At 38.5% G+C, this 22254-nt stretch overlaps 1 protein-coding gene across 2 annotated transcripts in view; it reads right to left on the reverse strand.

The window, feature by feature from the left end:
- Nucleotides 1–20987, reverse strand: part of LOC107083515 (mediator of RNA polymerase II transcription subunit 13-like) — a 29709-nt gene extending 8722 nt beyond the window's left edge. The window contains exons 1-17 of one of the 2 annotated variants that reach the window (XM_015372825.1): nt 20234–20299; nt 19377–19611; nt 15760–15928; nt 11095–11240; nt 9828–10025; nt 8161–8355; nt 7913–8069; nt 7705–7812; nt 6021–6713; nt 5719–5932; nt 5441–5474; nt 5225–5346; nt 5029–5116; nt 2766–2956; nt 1375–1574; nt 423–1291; nt 162–326 (exon numbers count right to left, since the gene is read on the reverse strand). In XM_015372825.1, coding sequence (XP_015228311.1) covers nt 162–326; nt 423–1291; nt 1375–1574; nt 2766–2956; nt 5029–5116; nt 5225–5346; nt 5441–5474; nt 5719–5932; nt 6021–6713; nt 7705–7812; nt 7913–8069; nt 8161–8355; nt 9828–10025; nt 11095–11240; nt 15760–15928; nt 19377–19611; nt 20234–20299 — 3850 coding nt within the window. Of the gene's footprint in view, nt 1–161; nt 327–422; nt 1292–1374; nt 1575–2765; nt 2957–5028; nt 5117–5224; nt 5347–5440; nt 5475–5718; nt 5933–6020; nt 6714–7704; nt 7813–7912; nt 8070–8160; nt 8356–9827; nt 10026–11094; nt 11241–15759; nt 15929–19376; nt 19612–20233 lie in introns of both variants that reach the window. The other variant, XM_015372833.1, reaches the window with a different exon arrangement.
- Nucleotides 20988–22254: the final 1267 nt, after the last annotated feature.

Genomic DNA, 22254 nt, shown 5'->3' on the forward strand with positions numbered 1-22254 from the left:
CGGGAAAACGGTATCAACTTCATGAAGTTTCTATTTTTTTTTTTTTCATCCAGACTAAATTAATACTCTAACAGATTTTCCCTTCCTTCATTGTGTTCTGGAACCCTGTCTCGCCGACTAACCTTCTACTAAAACCTCCATAAACCTTAGTTTCTACGTACCGTAAGAGCCTCTCCCAGCCATTTTGTGGAACTGCTGCCAGGTGAGTGGTCCCTGAACGCCCCATGAACGCACACTCTTCTTCTGAATGGTGTCCTGAAGCGCAGGTTGGAGCGACAACAGCACCCGCAGAACATCCTGAGAGAATAGCTTACTCATGTCTGCAGCTAAAGGAAGAAAAAACTAGTTTTAATGTCAAATTAAACAGGAGGAAAATAATCATGTTGACTGTAAAACAAAAAAGGAACCAAAATTATGTTTACATTTGCATTTTGGCCACTGATGAAGGCTCGTGCTTTTCACTAGTGTTTCATCCACTTTGCCTCCTGACATATTGTCCATGAACTGCCTGCCATGCTCCAGCGCCATGTAGCAGTCATTATAGCAGTCTCTTTCTTCAACCCTAAGGAAGGAGCTGGGAGCTGAGCTCAGCTTGGGCCACTCCATACCCGCCATCGGAGCCAGTGGGTTGGTGCACTGATCCTGCAGCAGCAGGATCAGCTCATCTGGAGGCTTCTCCTTCAGACTGCCTCTAAGCTCATCAAAACGTCGCTCAGTGTCTCGGCCTGCATCCGAGCCCCGTCCCACCACATCTAGCTCGTCCTCCAGAAAGAGTCCGGCTGATTGGCCGAATCGCCGGTTGGTGACAGCGCTGAAGCCGCATGTACAAGGGTACTGGTCCTCCCCGTTGTCTTTGAGGTAAACGCCCACATCTGCTCCGCGGATGTTCATATTGCAGACACACACGCAGCAGCTCTCAAAGTTGCAGTCTTTAAACAGGTTCATGACCGACTCCGAGAGTATGAGGGTGACGTACAGACTGTGAGCCTCAGGAATGGAGGGCACGGTGGCCGGCTCCACGGAGCTGAGGGGGCGACAGGTGGAAGGCGTGGAGGCTGGGGAATAAAGATCCGAGTTCTCGTACTTAAGTGAGCCCTGGACGCTGGACGGGCCGCGGGGCGTGCGTGGAGTGCGTGGTGTGCGGGGAGTGGGCACAGAGAAGCGAGGGGTGGCTGGGGAAGGAAGGATGCCGGGGCCGCTGTTGCTGGGTGGAGCGCTGCCAGGCAGGAAAGGCGTGTTGGTCTGAGGGGTGAAGGGTTGGCTGTAGTCTGGCTCCACACTAGGGACGTTACTGTTGACAGAAAGGGAAACCATGATCACAACCAAGTCCCAAATCTTTAAAGACATGCCAACATCCGTGTCAGCGGTTATTACCTGTCTTTGGGGAGCAGACCGACGGTCGATACGGGGGGCATCAGCTCCATCTTCCCCAGTGTCCAGCTCGGCGTGTAAACACAGTCCTCAGGCAGCTTGACAGGTAACAGACACTGGCTAGGTAGAGTCTTTAGGGGGGCATACATCGAACAGCCAATCATAGACTGGCAGGTCTCTGTCTTGTAGACGTAGGAGAAGTCCTGAAAACAAACAATAGAAAAGTAGAACATGGTTTTATTTTCACTCTGAATTCTTGCAACTGATGTCTTGACACATAATGTCTGTAAGATATGCAGCATCTTGCTTCCATCTATTGTGGAAAGATTACTTCAAGTACATCAAGCTGATGAGGAAGACTGTTTCTGATCTGGGAACTCTTCTAGAACCTCTGCAGATAAATTTACCAATAATAACTTTATAAAAAGAAAAGCATTATGGTTACCCTGAGCACCCTCTTCAGAAAACTGTTAAACGACAGAGTGTCTTCAGTAAGAAGCTTCCCCAGATCTGTTGCCTTCTAACCAGGAGATTCTTCCTGCCTACAGCTGAGGGTTGTCAAAAATATTGATTCCTAAACTGGATACAATACTAATTTGGCTCAGGATCGATACTAAAGACAAGTGCTGCTTTGCTATTTTAAATTTCTAGAGTATTTGCACATTAAAAGAATAATACCTCAGACAACCTTAAAGGATTGTAAAATTTTGCTACATTTGGGATATTTACTTTGCATCTGAACTAGTGCCAAAAATATCAATCGGATTAATCAATTATTGAAATTATTATCAACTAATCTAGTAATCATTAACTGGAGTATAGAGACTCTAAAACATGCCTTTAACTGACAGAGAAACCCTCTTATATCAAAAATGTGAAGAAAAAAAAAGAAAAAAAAATTATAAACATTTTGTATTTAAGATAAAAAATGTTTTTATCTGTCAATACGCTCTATCCAGAACTCCTCAAGTGGAAAAGTTTTACTTTCACCTGGTTTAAATAGGTAATTAACCTTTGGCTATCCAATTATTTATTGGGCAAAAAAATGAAAAAAGAAAAATCGACAGATTAATCAATTCGCAAAATAATCATTAGTTGGAGCCCTTTTTTGAACACTTATTTACTAAACACCCCTTGAGAAAGCATGCTGAGATTAAAACAGGTGATTTTTTTATTTGTCTGTTAAAAATATTTTTTATACCTTTAAATGTTTGTCATTTTCTACACCCATGGTATTGAAATAGCATTGAATATTTTCCTGTACATTGATATTGAGTTATTGCAACAACCCTTATACCTTAACTATTAACTTCTACAACAACTCACCAAAAACCACAAAACTATATTTCATTTCCCTTTGGGATTAATTCAGTATTTTTGAATTAAATAGGCACCTTTATTTCAGATGGCTTTGGGCTGCAGAACCCCTCCTCCACCTCGATCTTGAAGTGGTTGTTGAGTTGGCTGCTGTCGAGAAGGATGAGACCCGACCCCGTCTCCAGGCCGTCCTTGATCCCAGAGTTCCCGGGAGAGTAGCCATTTTGATCCAGGGATGGCGGGGTGGGATACATCATTGAGAGGTCTGCTGAACCCAGAGAAAAAATAAATTAATGAATAAAAATTATTTTGGGTGTTGCAAAATCCAAAAAAAAAACAGTACTTATAACACTGGCATTTTATGCACTATAATTTAAGTCTGACAAACAGCAGTCAAAAGAGGAAGCACTAATATACCAGAGTTGGTGTCCTTTACGCTATACACCTACATATAATCAGAGAAACAAATTGCCTTGAGAAGAAATGTAGGATAACACAAGGTGCAGTGGAGGTTTAATTTTCAATGCTAAAAATCACGACGATGTGCGAGTTTTCCTTAAGACGAGGACAAAAATGTTGATTATTCGTCCGACTATCAAAATAAATGACATTTCTGCCTTTTATGCTGGTAATCTCTCAATAAAAAGCTGAAGGATCAACAATGCTACTCCTCATCCTGTGCTTATTAAGCCCCGCCTTGCACCACCTGAGAGCAGACGCCACATATTAAAAGACAAGCTTTGTGGTTGGACACCACGGAAAAAAATCCATGGATATTCTTTAAATAACATTCATCCAAAATAAAATTTAATTTGCTGTAGAGACAGCGGTTAATGTGGATGTAAACGAGGAGAAAAAAAAACAGCAGAACCTTAAAGTTCTGTGTTGATATTCCTGCAAAGGTCTCGTCTGTTTCAGGCTCAAGTTACAGTGGTTGCTCTAACATTAGTTTTGTGTGTTACTGTAAACATTGCACAACTTATGGCTGACCAGCAAGTGTAATGTTCAACAAAGACAAGGTTTACCTTCTTGTTTACGATGTGATTGCATGTTATGATGTGCTTATCAGGCCAGGTTATATGCGTTTCGTTATCAACAACCTCTGATAGTTTTAAGTTGAAAACCATAACAATATGGGGACCATTATTACAGATTTCTAGGAACCATCCCAATTTTAGACCTCCTGTCCCTGACCAAAGCCGTCTGATTTTAGTATTTCGTGATCAAGAAATTCCCGCTGTGTGTAGACTGTTAGCCGGGGATAGCATACTGCGCAACAGTAGCAGTCATAGTAATGGAAACACATTGTTCTAACCTCCAAATGATATCTGTCCTTGGATATGGTGAGAATGGATCTATTCATATTTTTTGTGCAAGGTTGATCCTTGAGATCAATGCAGCAGTAGTTCAATTTCATATGTGACCTTTAATTTATATTTTCAGAGCAAACTATGAGTGGTTTTGATAATTATTGTGAATTGTTAACAGTGAGTTTCAGGTTTCAGAGTATTTATCACCAAGTGTGGACATTTGCAAGTTCCTCAGAATAATAAACAAGTCAGTAAAAAACCGCATGAATGGAGAATGAAGAGATTAAAAGTGGGTTTCTTCAGCTGATCGCAGTAAAAAAAAATGCTTTTAGTTGCTAAAATTCCTAATTGTGATGTTTAATTGGCTGAGGAAACCCATCAAATAAACAACAAAGACAAAAATACTTTACTATGTCTAAACAAATAATAATACACTTAAGACTATGTTTTTCCATTTATGGTAACTGTATTTAATGGTAAATCAGACTAAAACTTTCACTTTTAACAGACTAAAACTTTGGCATATGAAATTACTTTGCTGTAACTAAAATTAACAACCAATCTCATCCAAAGGAATACAATTAAAACTTTACAGTCTTCCAGAAACAACACTGAAGGCGTAGAGAAAAATAAGTTTAAAGCCATGTCAAAGCCATGTCAAAGCCATGGGCATGAGCCTTGTTATCTCAGTGTCATGTTTAAAACTGTTAGCTATGAAAATCTTTTCCCGGTGGGCTGTGTAATAAGACACCGCATAGGAGGTTTAAATGTTTTTATGAAATAGTAAATTGGTCATCATAAGATATCAGAGATGTCTTTCGGTATCTCAACCCTAACAGCAACAATATGTGGCTGCATGGTTCTCTGGGACCCTGGTAAAGAGGATCAATGTGCTTTTTGTTTGTCTAAAAGTCGGGATGATTGTGACCGTCTAGTGCTGCTCTTTGCCAAACAAAATGCAAAAAAATAAAACATGAAAAAAGTCCAAGATGTACGAATAAAAATCACCATTAATAGTTCGTCTACTTACATGATGATAGGGGATCCAACCGCTCAGGTTTGGGGTCTTTAGGGTTGGTCTTATCCTCTGTAGAGGCTCCAGCTCTTTTGGAGCCCGGCTGAAGGAAAAACAGCGTACATCATTACAAGTATGTCCTGAACAGTTTCTTTAAATGCTGATTTTGAACTGGAGGCATGCTTTCTCCAATTTCTCAAGCATCACTCACCTCTTGCTCATCTTCGTCAGAGTTAAACATTTTTTCTAGGTCACTGAGCGACACAACCAAATCTTTTTCATGGATGAGACTTGTTGAGGCTGAAGGTTTACTGCCTGATGGACCTTGACCATCTGCGGAGCATCATTAATAAAAAGGAAACATTGGGTAAGGGTAACTTTGAGCAACTTGTTTAAGTAAGTTAAAAAACAGCTAGGGATTTCTCACCATCTGAAGCTGTTGTCGTTCCCCCATCGTCCACCTGAGAGAAAAAAAGTAAAAATAAATAAATGTTCCAACACTGAACTAAGTTTTAATTATTTATATCCGTGCTTTTTTATACTTGCTTTGTTATCTCTCTTACTATAAATCTCATATCATTGGGAAAAAAGAAAACACAACCTCTATGATTAAAGAGATGACGACAGAAACTACTCCCACCTGAGGGGACTTCTGTGACAACCGTGATAAAAATGAGGAATGTCCAAGACGTTGCAGGAACCAACCTTCTGCTTCTTGTTGTCCTTCTCTGGTCCAATCTTTTCCCTCTTCTCCAGAATGCTGAATTCGTCGTCTCCGTCTATGAAGGCGTAAGGGTCCGACTCCTCTCTATGTTCCCCGTCTTCTGTGGTGGAGCCTAGATGGCTGTTCCTCCGCTGGGTGTAGGTCCTGATCAGCTCTTGCGACACTTTGAGGGGCTGCGAGGAGCTGCACATCAGCCTGAGAAGAGATGAATAATTAAGACATGTACACGCTTTCCTGTTTGAGGTGTTTTAAAAGACTTTTAAAAAGAAAACGAAAGTCTTACTCGGTCACGGAGATCATTGTTTCTGAGCCTCCTCCAGAATCGTCTCCTGTTTTATCAACTGGTAACTGGGGCGTCAAAAAGTTGGAGGCTTTCTTCCTGGGGAGGTTAAAATACTTCCAGGGGTTGTGAGTGGAATCTTCACTGGGGTTTACCGCGGAACCTACAAACACCGTGGGCTCTAAGGTTTCGCTGTAGTTTGAGGGGAAGGACGTGCTCTCCGGCTGCGGCTCCTCTGATAAGCCCTTTTGAGGCATCAGGCACGGCTCCACTGACGGCGGGTAGAACGGTTGGTGGATGGGCGTCGAGGCGTTCTTTATGCCGCCTGGCGTCAGGTCGCCGTGATCACAGGGATGCGGGCTGAGAGGGGGTGGCGGTGGGGAGCCGACGAGGTCCGATGGAGGGCCATGCGCGTGTAGGGTGGGGGCTTTAGGGGGCACCGTGTCCATGTGGTGCAGGCTGGGATACGACCCTTCCTCCTGCGGGCGCGCGCAAAGTCTTGGAGTTTGTGGCTCCAGGGACTGCTCCTCGCTCACAGAGTTGCGGTGGTGAAAGGGCGTCTGCGGCCTCCTTTGCTGCTTGTCGCTCTTCTCCAGCTTCTCGGCCAGTTTATGTTTTGCCGCGGGCTGGGTGGGCTGGCCCGATGATGGCGGGTGTCCTGAGGTGCTGCTGGATCGCTGCTTTTGATTTTTGGGCCTAATAGAAAAAACTTTAATTACTCAAGGATACACTGAGAATTTAACCATTTCAGAAACTTTTAACTTGATGCCCAAATGAGAGCCAGCTGGTCGGAAACACAATCCTTTTCTGATCAGTGAATGAAACATAAGTAGATGTTACCAGTTTGTGCTCAGGATTACACTAAACAGTACCTTTGTTTTATTCTTTCAATCTTTCAGCATCTTGTCAACAAGCCTAGACCCCTGATACAAACATGGAGACTATTGATTTTGTACCAGTGGCCTCACAAACAAAAGCGTTATTTCAAACTTGAAAAGGAGTTTCAAAAAGTGAAACTCATATAAACTGATTAGGCACACAGTGATCGACATGGCAAGCATTTTTGTATTAATTCAGATGATCAAACTTACAAATTAAATCGAAAATTGAGCCTCTGAAAATAAAAATCCCCCCTAACCCAAATGTAAATAACATCTGAATTAAATACTATAACCGACAAAATCATTTGGAAGACGGCAAAGTCACTGATTCTCTCCATACAGAGAATAAACCTATAAAGTAAATTGTTGAAGAATCTGTTCTTTATCGAGGACCGAAGGGAAGAGTTGAAATAGAAACACAAGTGGCAGATAACGGCGGCTTTGAAAGGGCTGTGAAACTCGTTCAAGAGAGAAATTCACAATAAGTGGAGTGCAGTTGGGTTCAGTGCTTCAACCACCTCACACACATACAGCCTGGACATTGGCTACAACTGTCTAATAGTAAAATATTTCTGCATCTTTTTTTTTACATTGAACCACCTCTTTCCTCTTTATGAAAGAGCTCAGATTAGGAAGACCCCCATCACAGATGATCCTAATACACTAATAAAATATAATTTTACAACTTCAAACAACAGAATGTTGCTAGATAAGCCCTTGTTAAACTGTTCCTGTCATTTTTATTTCATGCTATTCTATTTTAATAACAAAAATAGCGATTATTAAATGTGTTCCCTTCATTTTACCTCGAACAACTGCAAGCTGGTCTGTTAGTGGGTTCCACAAAATCCCAGAGTCCCGCTCTGTCTGACTCTTCCTCACAGGCTCCATTTGTTAAGGTTGTAAACTTCCTCCTGGTGATTGGAACAAAGCCACAGTTTTAGTTGGGATGAAGGAATAAATCAGTCAGGAAATGTTCACTCCTTTTTCACAAAGGGATGGCAATACACATACTTGATCCCTGCACGGTTTATGTTATACTCCTGCCACACGGTTTCCACCATCTGGCTGGAGAGCCTGCGGGGGATTTTCCCACCATGAAGAGTGTTGTTAGAGCTATAGCAATCAGACCCTGAAGACAACTTCAGCCATCTTTGGGCAGGCTGGTAGTCTAAGGAAAGAGAAGAAACAAAGGCAACACTTTTAATCTAGAGGATCGTACAGAAGAAACCGTTAATAAAATGTTCAAGTCATAGCTGTACCAGTGTGGGCCTCTTCTGGCGAAGTTGGAGGAGTCAGTGTGACTGAGGACATGGCGGAGTCCCGGTGAGCTGCCTGACCATGGTGAGCACCGCTCTGCATTCCTGGATTGTTGGCTGAGCCCTGTGGAACCACGGATGGCAGGTCCGACAGGGGGAGAAGCACCAGGCAGGAGGGGTAAACCATCCTAACTCCAGCTGGAAAAAAGCACATCCAACTGTTATTAAAAAGAAAACCTGCAAAAAAAAAACTAGCAACATAAGGTCCTTTAAAAAGAAAATACATCCTTCTTCAACATTTCTCAATTCTATTACAGCTTTGCTCAGGGCAAAATAATCAAAGTCTATGACATTAATACGTTTTAAAGGGGTCATAGAATGCAAAACCAAGTTTACACTGTCATAGATGAATAACGATTGTTCAGTGGGTGAAATAGACGTACAGAGAAGTTCAAACCCCATCGACACCACCTTTCTCTGCAAGTCTCACAATTCTAAACTTCCACCATAAAACGTGCGAATCCAAATTCTGGGATGTTGCTTTATTTGGTTCTGGCCTGTACTTTTGTCATACCCCGAAATTGACATTTCGGGGACCGGACCTCAGCAGAGAGCCATGGGCCCTCAGCTGGAAAGGGGGGCTGGGGGCCGGTAACAGACATCCCAAGTCTCACAGATGTTCCAGGAGTCTAATTGATATAGTGGTTCACGGATGCCAGCGAGTCGTACAAATAATCCCGGATTTTAGACTATGCGAGGTGGTGTTTTATGCGAGTTAGAGCGTGCAGGCAGTACAATATTTCGTGCACCATGTGCGGATTAGAACTACATCGATTGCGCAGACAACAAGAGAGAGCGGGTGTGAGAAGGAAGTTGCCTTTGAAACCTGTGCTCTATTCAATTAGCTTTCCAGGAGACTGGTTTTCAGAGAGCACGCTGTTCGGATCAGTCAGAAAAATAAGCCAATAAGTTTCGGTTTACTCTCTTATAGTCACCTAGTTACCACTCAAAGCTCTGCATCCTGTGAAATAGGTTGAATCCTCCAGTAAAAAATGAAAATATAAGACTAATTTTGCAGCAGAATATACTAAAGTATGTCCACGTCTAGTGAAGGTGAAGAATGATGAAGTGTGTTGTATGGGGCACGGTGCGGGTGCCAGCCACAATCCCGGACAATTTTGAAATTCCCCCCAGACATTTTTTTAGGTATGAAAAGTAGGAAATGTCTGGGAAAAAGAGGATGTCTGGTCACCCTACCATATCAACAATTTGTTGTTTCAGAGTTCTTTTTGCTATGATGCGTCTTTGCTCAGCAGGTTTGCTTGTTGTAAACCAACCAATCAGCGCAAAGCTCATCTAAATATTCATGAGCATACCATAAAAGGAAGAAAACCTGTCGTTTCATTCAGGGGCTCAGAACCAGGCTTGCATCAGGCTAATAGAACGGCTAATTTTTCAGCCCAACCATTGTTACACACCCTATTCAGAGACCTTAAGGACCAGCACCAAATACCCTATAGAATCATCCAATGACCCCTTTAATATTAAAGTTATGACAAAAAAAAAAAGGCAAAATAAAGACAACAGACTTAAATTAAGTTTTATTGCATCTTACCTGCTTGCATTCCTGCCGACCATCGGCGCCTTATAAAATAATTATAAAACCTTACCGACAAGGACCTCCACAGCAGCCAGGGAGTCATCCTCCCAGTCTGCATCCTCCATCTTGTCTTCAGGGACCTCCTTCGGATTAGGGCAAATGGGATAAAACTGCCTCCACTCCTCGATGAGCTTCTGCGTTGGGTGATCTGACATCTTGAAAGCTTGACTGGTGAGCGTCCCATTCAGGCCGTAGGGGCTGAGGATGACTGGTGGAGAAGATTGACCATAGGTTTAACATGACACCCACCTCAACAACAGATTTTCCTCTAAATTTCCACGTAAAATGTAAAACCTTTGCTATTTGTTCTGGATAACTTCTGGATATTGATAGAGAAAACATTGACCTAGTTGGGGCTTTTTTAATGTTTGAAATGGAAAGACAAAAAGAATACTGGTCTAATTTCAATCAATCCAAATACAAAGTTGTTTAATTGAATTTAAAAACAAATAGGTTTAGATTTAAGCAATGAGAAAAAAAAAAAAATACTTTACTACTTTTCTGATGTCTAAACAACGTCTATATTTTTCTGCTATTTATTAGAATCAAATAGAAATGGGATTATTACAGCATTGTTTTGCAGACTATTTCAAGATCAACACTTTCAAGGTGACACTCAAAGACGACCTTTAGAATTTCCATTTATATATCAAAACATCTAAATACTGACAATTTTAGTCAATATGGGACATTATTAAAGTTTGAATCCCATTATTGTAATAATTATAGTTTTTAAAGTATTAATTGGATTATTTTTTGAAGGAAACCTTTTTCAGAAATGCTGAATAAAATCTACACAAATGGAGAAAAAAAACAAACAAAACAAAAACAACAAATTGTATAGATTTGAAAGTGTAGCTATGCAAAAGATGAACAAATCTGCAGTTCTGGATAGTACATTAGAATTTCTAAGAACTTTCGCAAATGTTTGGGGACTTTTTTCCCAGCTTTTTATTGTTATTACACAGTCGCAATTACAGAGCAAAAAAATTAACTGTCTGCATTTAACCCATCCACTTGGGGAGCAATGGGCTACCATTGTGAAAGGAAATTGTACAACTGCCGTTCTCTAACATCCAAACAGCAAATTAAAGAAAAAAAAAAATAATCAAAATAGTTACAAGAAAATACATTTAATTTTCAGAAATTCTGATTTCAATTCTTAAAGGAAGGAAATAAGCCTACCTATACCTGAGGATTTAAATCAAACCCCTCATTATAAAATACTGTGTTGGAAGCCCCGAAATATAATCATTACAGAAAAACTATCATCCCACCTTGCAAGGGGCTGGAGCTTTGCTGTGCCAGGCTGAGATGCTCCTCGCTGAGTCTCTGAAGAGGCTGGTGTTGAGCAATCTCCACACTGGTGCAGACATTGCTGTCGCCATGAACAAAGAAGGTAAAGGCGCAGGACAGGTGCTCGCTGTACAGAGAGAAAGGTAAAACAAACACTAGTGCTTAGAAATAGGAGTTACAAATACATAAAGCAGAAGTTCTTTGACCAGAGGACCAAAATGTTCACATTTAAGTGTCACTGATTTCCTCATTTGAAATAAGCAGGTCAGTTACTAGTCTTAAAGTATAGAAGACACAGTTTGTAGGAACTAAGGATGTAAACAAACAGTTTTTAATTGTTGCTTAATGGTTTAGTAGACTACATTTTTTCCAAGTCGATTAATCAATTACATCCATTTAATGCACTTTAAGTGGTTCTATCTGTAAATATAAGCACTCCATAAACACCTTTAATCTATCACAGAAATAGCAGCCATTTAGCCTTCCTGCACGGTGGAGCAGCATCAACTTCTATGGTGTGCTTATAGGGTGAGATTTAATAGGCAAGAAAATGGTTTTAGTATTATTAAATTAGACAGTCTTTAACACAACTGGCACAATAAATAGTTAAGATATATTAATGTAATATATATAAAAAAAAAAAGTGTATTTAGCCCTTCATAGTATAAAAAGATTATCTTGATAAAAAAGAAAACTCAGCTTCTTAGAGAAAATGGTCGCTTATAATTTAACAACTAGTCAATCAATAAGATCAATCAACTTATGGTTTCAAATAATTAAACCCAGTTAGTCAACATAATTTTAATCCTAAAATACAAAACTGTTCAGTTTTTTAGCCTTGAAAGTTCAAATCGATCGGTTTTCCCCTAGATGAGAAAAATGTTCATCAACGGTCTTATAAGCTATGGTTTCAAAATTTTTAATAATAAAAGCTGATACCATACTCTCTAAGACTTTTCTAATGAGGCCTCAATGAAGGTTACAAAAATAACTAAGTGGTGTCACTGGCTCTACAGACCAGAAAGTAATCCAATACCGCCCCTCCCCCACTTGTTGCTGCTCTGCACTTGTCAGCAAAGTGAATTAAAGCGTCTAAATAATTTGGTTCTCTGCCTGGAAAACTTAAATAACCTATTTCTGCTTGTTGTTATTGAGTGATTAACCAAGGACAAACAATAGCAACATTAAGCACAAAAGTCACATTTAATTGAAAATAAATTTAGAAGATGTCTATTTTACCAAACTTCACCTAATGCTACCTTTTTATGAAAATCAAAGAATATGTTAAAATGCTCCTCCACCCTTTTCTTTCACACAATGAAAAAGCCAAAGAGCCACTTGTTCAGTAACATTAGTATTTTTGCATCCTTCTAAAAATCTTCTAACCATTCTTAGATTTATGTGTTGTCAAAGCTTGTATCACATGATTGCTGTTTTTTTCTTCGAGTACAGCACTTTCATCTTGTGAGTGTTTAAAGCTTTTTATATATAAAAGCTCGTATGGAATGATAGGATGAACGATGTGATGGTATTTCAGAAAATCAGGAAAGTCCGGGTCCATTTTGTAGTGAGCAATAAATCCTAAGTTGACACCGTGTCATAGTTGGTGTCTCATTAGTCTGCATGGAAACAGGTTTTTTGAATGGGATCCTTATTTTCAAAAAGAAAAAAATACTTCATCTCGGTATTAAGAATAATCAGTTCTCTTTAGTGATGGTTTGATGTGGAAGTTAAATCCTCAAACACCTTCTGCGAAAAAAGAACCAGCTGTTCTGCAGCAGTTTAATCCATAGAGTCATCGCCAGGACCAGGAGCACCAGCTGACTGACAGCATCTGAGGAAAGTTCCCGCATCTGACCCAGCGTTTGGACCTATCTGGACCACAGCAATCTGTTTAACTTCTACAATCCCAGAGTAAAATTAGATTTTTTTTTCTCTAGGCTTGCTCCACAGATCAGACACAAATGTGCAGCTGATCTATGATATATATACAATATCGGAAACCAGTCGGACATCAGCAAAAAAACAAAACAAACACAAACGTCAGAGGTTATCGGCCTGCATTTAAAATGTCTGATGTTGGCATTCTGATAGAAACAACTAGCTTCTGTTTAAAGTTTCTGTAACCCATTGGTTAATAATAAATGAGTCAGTTGTTCTCGTACCTGTTGTACACCCCTATTAGGGGCATTTATGCTTTGATGAATGCATGTGATTTTGCTACGACTTCATTTTCTGCAAATACAATCACTATAAAAAAAACAAAACAAACAAAAACCGAACATTTATGCTCTCTCACAAGGAAAACAATAAAGTAAGAAAATAGTCTATCACAATCTGAGTCTGTAACTCAGGCCTGGAGATAGCAGTACCTGCTTCAGTTATTGAAATAACTTAAACCAGGGTAAAAATACATTAATACTGGGATACTTCTATCATTTGTAGAATAGTACCATTTCTATATTCCTTTTTATAGCCTACATAACTCTACACTAGGGCTGCAACTAATGAATAGTTTGAAAATCGATTAATCTGTCGATTATTTTTTTGATTTTTTTTCTAAATGTTTCCATTTCAAGAGTCCTGGATTAAACATGTTGACAGATGAAAAAGTTTTTTTGATCTTAGATGTAAAATGCTTAAATAAAGTTAAAGTTCTAAGTTGCTCGCTCTGTCAGCTAAAGGCATGTTTTAGAGTCTCTATACTCCAGTTAACGATTGATTGATTAATAAATTAGTTGACGATTATTTTAATAATCAATTAATCACTGTTAATTTGATTAATTGTTTCAGCCCTACTATACACACAAGACCAAAAAGGATTTGCCAAATCTTCGTGCAGCTCCTAACAGAATTAAGCCAAAAATAAAAAGAAAGGTTTGTAAGCCTTAAACATTACATGTGTTATTTCCAACAGCCTAAAAATCCAGAAAATGCACCCAAATAGTCCTCATTAATACTGCTGTTGTACAACCACAGTGCACACTCAGCATTTTCCAAAGACGTGTTTACCAGACAGAGAGGGGAGGCGACAGGGTAACACACAAAAAACACCTCAGTTAAAGGAGCTCCTGTGTTTACTGCTCTAAAATATACAGCGAGAAGAATTGATCAATTTATTCGTACTTGTGTTGATTAACTTTAACCACACTAACCACACTAACCACACCACCATCAATGAGCTGTGCTTGAAACACATGAGTTACATGAGCCCAGCCAAAAGGCAGAGGCTCAAATTAGCTTGTCAGGAAACTCTAGGGTTCCCTTGTTTCGAGAGCAAACACTAAATCTATTTTAGTGCTGTCCCAGAATGACAAAACAGCTGTGCATAACTGTATTTAATATGATCTATACATCCCTCTCCCTCACTAATATATATATATATATATATATATATATATATAATTTTGTGATGCTTTTGTTTGGAATAAAACTTAGAACACAGATCAGGTTTGCCTTGCTCTCGGAAAGTGCAAAGATGCAGCTCCTCAGACATTCAGTGATTAGTAAAATTTGAAATATATTCTAAAATAAAATCAGGTGACAATTTCTGAAACTAATCAAGTCATCATACTAAACAGAATTTCAGAACGACTAATACTCTAATATTCTTATGGAATTCTAACCAAACAAAGTTAATCAGAATCAGTAAAAATCACAACTGGCCTTCAAGAGACCTAACAATGAATCTTGGGCAGGGTAAACGAGATGAGGTACATCTCTAAAATAAGAAAAGATGATGGCTCAAAAAATAAAATATGGCAAATATGACATGTTTTATTTGACCAAAACACACAAGATTTTTCCCTCAAGTCTTTTTTTTTTGTATGAAGGCCTCAGAAAACTGTATAAATTAGGAATATTTGCAGAGAAAAAGGCCATCTTGTATCAGCCTTTGCCTTTGTATAAAGCAACGTCTCATAGCTAGAAACCAACATTCTAATAATAGCCATTCCAGTTTCAGCAGAACATCTCCAGCTAAATCCCAAAAGACAATTTTAATCATTAAAAGGATGTGAAAGGCCAGCAACGGTTGAGCTAACTTTCAACCACAGCTTTGACAACATCTGCCAAAAAGGACTTCTCTCTGCTTTATGCAAAAACACACAGATGTCTGTCTGCAACACTTGTACGACAAGTTTTTTCACAGTCTCAAGACAACGAAAAAAATTCTTGAGAGTATTATTTCACAACAAAATGTTAAAAAGCACCATTAGGCGATCATTGCATGATAAACTCTTAATTAATCCCCCGACAAATTTTTGACATGAAAGCACAAATACAAACCACATTCCATCACTATTTTTGCCTCCAGTGACTGTGCATATTTTGGTTTGGTGTGAAATGTCTTTATAATGGCAATGAAAGGGGCCATTGCTGAGATATGCTTTAACTATGTTAAAAGTGTTCTCTCAAAAACAAATATTTAGCCTTTGACCTGTTTGAACTTTCTCTTTTAAATGGAATTGAAATGACATCTTCAAGTGGGAGCTTTTTTAAACAAATGTTAAATGTGCATTAAGTTACAATGAAAACAAAATACTTAATTTTTCATAAATCAGACTTCTACTGATCTGAACTTAAACCAGCATTTTCTTAAAATGCTCGATTCGATCAGATCAGCTTGAGAGTGTCGATACGCCTACCTTTTATTGATGATCCTCTCCTCCTTTTGGTATGGCTTAACAAACCACTTGCCGATGCGAACGAAGCCGCGGTTCATGAGGCAGCGCTCCAGCAGGTTGTGAATGGCTTTGAACAGGAGGGTCCGACACTCGTAGGAAAGGCCACTCTCCCACTCACCATCCTCCTCGCCTGAAACGAGAAATAGAAGGTAAAAAAAAAAAAAGGGAAAGAATAAAATCCTGTTGTCAAATTTAAAGCCTAATACTGAATGTTCTAGGTGAATGTAAGGTAAATCAGTCAAAGGGAAAAAACAACAACAGGAAACCGGAGGCGTGTTCATTAGGCTGCCACGACAGGGAGCTGGGCTTTAAGAGGTACTGGTCTTTTCACTACTTTTTCATCATTATTATTATTATTTTAATTTTAACGTGGCCTTTCAAATACTATTAGAAACTACCTGCCAGTAATTCCTACCCATTTCAGAGACATATTCGCAATTTAGCAACATAGCAAATTGACCTAGAGCACAACTCTGCTGCTAATAGCTAAGGTCAGCTAAATATCAAACAACATTGATTGTTTTGTTTTTTTTCTTCCGAGCATTAGACCTCTTAAAGTTGAGGAACCACCTGAATTAAATCTTTACATTTAGACAAATCATCTAAATGAAGGAAAACAGTTGGTTGGAGGCGCATAGAATTTCTGGCCAACCGCCCACATTTATGTCAACAAAAAATGTAGTTAATTCACTTAAGAAAAAGGAGTGATGAAAAAAAAACTAAAAGACTAACAGGAGCAGGCCCTTCATCAATGAAATTAGACATTATTGTAAAAAGAAATCCTGGCAGAGTTGATTAATAATGGCTTGATTGTTAAACTCTTGACGTGTTAAAACATGACCAAAGTTCCCATAAATTGTATCATCTTTCCAGCAAATGCTAGCAGAGTACAGTAGTACAAATACTACACACAAGCAGAGGTGAACACACACAAATCAGGGCAGAAGAGGCAACAGACAATAAGGTATACTGAGTTTAATATAAAATAAAAAAAAGTATAAAAAAAAACAACAACCAATGAGCTTCCTCTGCTGGCACTCAAAGACATACAGCAATGTGTGCAGTTATGACAGTAATGAGAGAAGTCGTAGTTTCCGTGGAGATCCCTGCAAGTACGAGCCTTTTCAAGTCAACAACTTTGATTAATGACAAGAGTCCCTGAGGGCTATGCAGTAATGCCAAGGAGAGGTGGTGCTGCTACCTCAGAGATAGAGAAATGGTTTGAGCGCAGTTCAACTTGAACCAATCTCTGTACTGTCGAGGTTTAACGTTATTTACAGAAACAAAGCAAGGAAGCAAAACAAACCTGTTGCAGCACTACAAAGGAAAAGCATGTAATGGAATGCACGCCTCATTAATGGTGCCAGTCAATTTGATAACACTGGGACAGTAAGGGAAGTAAAATACTGAAGCATCAACATCTCACACAAGAAAAAAAGAAAGAAAGAAAGAAAGAAAGGAAGTCAGCATTAGTGTGTGAAAATACTAGACTATGTTAGTGAGAATATGTCTGTCACTGTAACTTTACCCTTGTGGTTTTTATCAAAACCGATGCAAAATAATTTTGTGGTACAACTCAACATTTTAATGTAAACGTTTTCAGCTATTGCCAACCAGCTTTCGAAAGAAATATAGACATTTAGGAAATGTGTTGCTGTTGTTACCAATTCTTATAGTTCTTAATGTTCAGGATACAATTAAAAAAAGAAACCACGCTTATTTGCATGAATTTATGTTGAAGGGGGAAATATTTTTTTGAATTAATTGCAGAATACATTACTTTATTTTTTAATCTGGATTTAATAGGTTAAACTCCATAACTTAGTATGAAGCATAACTGGAGAGCTTTACAAAGCTACAGTTTGGAACCCTTGAAAATTTCCAACAGATAATGTCCCTACAGTTCAACCTATTCATGGGCATATTCCTTAAAAGCCGTCAGATAAACTAGGAAAAAGGAATGAAATCAAGCTGCTTTGTCTACAAAAATCTTTAAACGTCAACCTTTTCAGCTATTGTGTCATTAAAAGATTTAATTTTTTAATAAAACAAGACTTCTAATCCACTAGACTGCCCCAGTTCTTCACCTGTTGTGTCGAGCAATATGCAATCAGACCTGCCTTTAATTGTTGTCTGTGCTACCGTTTCAAAACAAATAGTAGATGTAAAGTCCAGTAACTGTAGAATGACTTTTGTGATAAAGTTCTTAAAAGCAGAGAAGTGGTTTGAAAAGTGGACATACTTCAAATCAGTATTAGATAAACATGGGTCTGGAAGTCTTTATTAGCAGCATAGCAGCAGGCATAAGGTTAATTTCTGTTATACAGTACTTTGCTTTTTCTTTTCAAAATAAGTGTAATAGTGTATTATAAGTGCCCTTTAACTCTACAGGTAGATAAGATGATCTGTCAATGGGAATAGTATTTTTACACTTAAAATTTAGAATGAGATATAAACCTGAATTTTTTTAACATAGATAATCTAATTCCATTTTGCAAAATGTCTAATTGTCAAATATACGTTTTTTTCCCCAAAAAACAAAAAAAACACAATTATAATACAGAATTTGCACAAAAGTCAAATACATCAACTTCATCTCAATAACTAAATTAAAACAAATTCCCAAATAGCACATTTACCTAACAATGGTCATTTGTAGTCACTAACCTTAATATTAGATTCTAATCAAGTAATAGATATTAACACCTGCTTTCCCCTTAAATTTTCATAGTGACTAAATCAAGTTTGTGTTTTTTTTTTTTTTGTATGTGATGCAAAAAATGTCACCTTTTTTAAGGAAAAAAAACTATTGTTGAAGAAGGCTACTTAAATGGGGGAATCCCTTAAAAGTAAGCGGATTGTTGATAAAAGCCATAAAAAACTAAGATTTTACCTGGGCTACAAAGACAGCCTATCAGAGAGGTGTGAGTTTATTATACCATGCACTGCTGACATTAAAAATGCAATAATAGTAAATAAACTACCCAAGGTGGCGTAATGATTAATGTTTTGCTTGAAATGCATCACAGACAGCAAACTTACTGATTTCTGTATTCTTTTATTCTATTGTAAGAATAAGAGTTTCCATAACAGCACCCAAACATCTGTTATGAGGATTTGAGTAGCAAAGTCACAAGGGGCGTTGACTGGTTTGCTCCATAGTTGGTGAGCCAATGGAAATGAAAATCTAACCAAGCCAGCCTTAGTGAAAAGATTTTCTTGCATCGGAACAAATTATTCACTAGCTTACAGATTCTGCTGTCTGGAAATGTTTCTGAACATATAACACACAGAGAGCAATGGTGTGCCATCCTAAGATAAACAGTTGACAATCCTACCGGCGACTGCAGGCTAAATACCTCAGCAGATTGACTGATGGGGCAGTTCATCTCAGCATGTAAAACTACTAAGTAAACTACTAAGTTTGACATGAAAATGCAATTGTGTTTTGTAGTTATTTCACTGTGGGAATTTCCTATAGATCCATGCAAAATACCATGTGATTTAGTTTGAGCAACTGGGATAATGTTAAGGTTACAAATCCTGCAAAAAACATGCAAATGACTCCATTCACTTACTTGAGAGCTCATTGTGGATAAGCTCCGCGAAACTGGGGTCATCCCCCCACCAGAAGATCCAGAGCTCCCTGCGACCCGGGGTGTGGTGCCTTCTCCACACACTCAGCACATCTGCTGCCAGGCATCGGCTGAAACTGCACAGGATGGGGTCCTCCTCGGTCACTGGGAAAAGGATGGGCGACGAAGTGGGTCCTTGCCACACAAAACGCCGCCACTTTATTCCTGTCAAGTCAGCCTAAAGAAGAGTGCAAACAAGAAGGAAATTGTTAACAGAGTGAAGGGGACAACTGTCAGTTGTTGACTCCATAGCTATGCATGAGTGCATTTCATCTAGAAAAACACATCAATGAGCTAAAAACTATTTTTTTAAATTTTATACAACAAAGAAAAACAATGGTAACAGAATTGTTGACATTTGCAGGCCTAACTTACAAAAACCTACTTTAAAACATAACTTTGCACTTTCACACTTCTAAATAAGAAAGGTTTTCGATTATTACTTGAATTTTAAACTTTCAATTAGAGCGATCTGAGTGCAGATCTATAGAAAATATTTGTTGTTCAAGTTAATTCGCCTGTTGACCCGACCTGTTACAGTAGCTAGCTCTCATAATTCCTCTAACAACTACATTGTAAACACAAGATCACCCAGCCCGTATAAACAATCATTTTCTTGAAATGTGTAATGCAATATGGAATTCCCCTGTTTTAAAAGTTTTTCAGATCACGATCTGCAAGTTTCAGGCCGAGTAATTCCTTTACGCCAATCTGCAATTGACGTTACAAAGCTTGTTGCCTTATTAGCCAAAATGGCTTTCTGGCCTCTGAGCAACATAGCGCTAGCAGCGGAGACTTACCAGGCAGAAGATGTTGGAGTGGCAGTCCTCCAAACTGGCCCCGTTTGGTACAAAGCACGAACTCATCCTTTCACACCGTGACAAAAACGTTAAAGTCCATTGTTTCAATCGCCTTTCGGGCGCAGGGGGGGCCGATAGGTTGTAACTCAGCTAGGAAGCGACGTCTAAGCAACTTCTAACCGGCGCTAGCCAGCCGCTAGCCTGGCGGCTAAGCTAACGTTAGACAGGCAGCCAGGGAGCGACAACTGTAGGCTTCTAGCAATTTGATTCATCAATCCTATTTGAAATGTATTGTCTGAACAGGTTAGGCGCAAGCACACGGCTACATTACCGAAATATCAAACAGTTAACATATCCATAATATTATCAATTACACCAACGAGAGAAAAGTTAAAATGCGAAACAAAAAAAAAATGAGCTAGAGAAACTTCATCACAAAAGCTTGGTCCCTGGTATGCTAATGCTAATGTCAGCTAGAAACAATTTCAAAGCAAAGGAACTCTCCCCTCCCCCTGATCTCGGCTAGCCTCTGCTAGCACCCGAGCTAACATACCAGAGCCTCAATAAAACAATGAGCTACTCAATCCTCCAGTACACTAAAAAAACACGTCGCTCCGTCATAATCAAACAGAACCGAATACAGATTAAACACCAGAATCCCCGTATCTACTTGTCGGCTGCTCTCCTCTGCCTGAATCCATGGCTCCTACAGATTTCCATTATTTCACTACATGGATTGCATTCTTTTAATGGCGGACAGGAGGACAACTCTGCCTCTCGGCTCCCATTGGTCGAAACGTGTTGATGGGGGGCGTCATCCGGCTTCAAGAAGCTCCATGACTTCACAGTTTACAAGATGAGAGCTCCATAAGCGTCTGTCATAACTGTTTTATGCACTTCTTGTTATCTGGAAAAAAATGTGTCATTAGTCCAGTTTGACATAGTGAGAGCATGAACAATTTGGAGCAGATTTCTCTGTCTATCACGTCAATTAGGAGGAAAAAAATCACTAAGATTTCATTTAGAAATTTAAAAGTGATCTTTTGCTCTTTTTTGCTGTTAAGATCTTGATTCTTTACACTGCAGCAAGTTTTCAAATATATAGACAAAACGAGATATCAATGTCATTTTTCTGATATTTGATGGGATGATTTCAATAATTATAATGAACTTTTCCTGCACAGGTCTAAATTTCCAGACTTATACCCTGTTTTTATTTTCTTTTGTAAAGATTTTGAAATATTTATTACTATAATTACCAAAACATACATAACATATATGGTGCATGCATATGCTTAGACGAAACAAAAGAACTAGAATAAGCAGAGGTGTCAAAAGTATTAATGTTTATTAAGTAGAAGTATAAATCTTACTGTTTCAAAACACTTTTGTAGAAGTTAGGGTATCAACTAAAACATTTTACTCAAGTAAAAGTGTAAAACTATAATTTTTAAACTTACTTAGAGTAAAAATAATGCTCTACCCTATAAAAGGAAAAATTTTCTACAATTCTAGATGATAACTTTCTTATAATTTATTTTATTAGTTTTATAACTGTTAACACTGTCAGATTTAACTTTCCATCATCTTGAAAAACTATTTAATTTGGTCTGGACAAAACAAGGTATTTTAATGGTTTTCTTTTTTTTTTTAATACTTACAGGCCATAACGGACATGAGCTTAAAAGAATAGATGAATAGACTTATGCGTCTATTTTTTAAATGTAAGAAGTAGAAAGTAGAGATAGTTGCTAAAAGTTTGTAAAGAGTAAAGGTAAAAAGTTGTCTAAAAATAGTGACTCCAGTGAAGTATAGATAGCCAACATTTCTACTTAAGTAAGGTAAAGTATTTGTACTTTGTTACTTGACACCTCTAAAAATAACTTATGCTAATTGTCAGTATCATTGAGGAAAAGCATATAAATAAGATTGCAAAGTTCTTTCTTTGTTTGTTTGTTTCTTTCTTTCTTTCTTTGTTTCTTTCTTTCTTTCTTTCTTTCTCTCTTATCTTTTTTTCATGT

The sequence above is a fragment of the Cyprinodon variegatus genome, unplaced genomic scaffold (assembly GCF_000732505.1).
Source record: "Cyprinodon variegatus isolate N-32 unplaced genomic scaffold, C_variegatus-1.0 Scaffold4, whole genome shotgun sequence".
Lineage (NCBI taxonomy): Eukaryota > Metazoa > Chordata > Actinopteri > Cyprinodontiformes > Cyprinodontidae > Cyprinodon > Cyprinodon variegatus.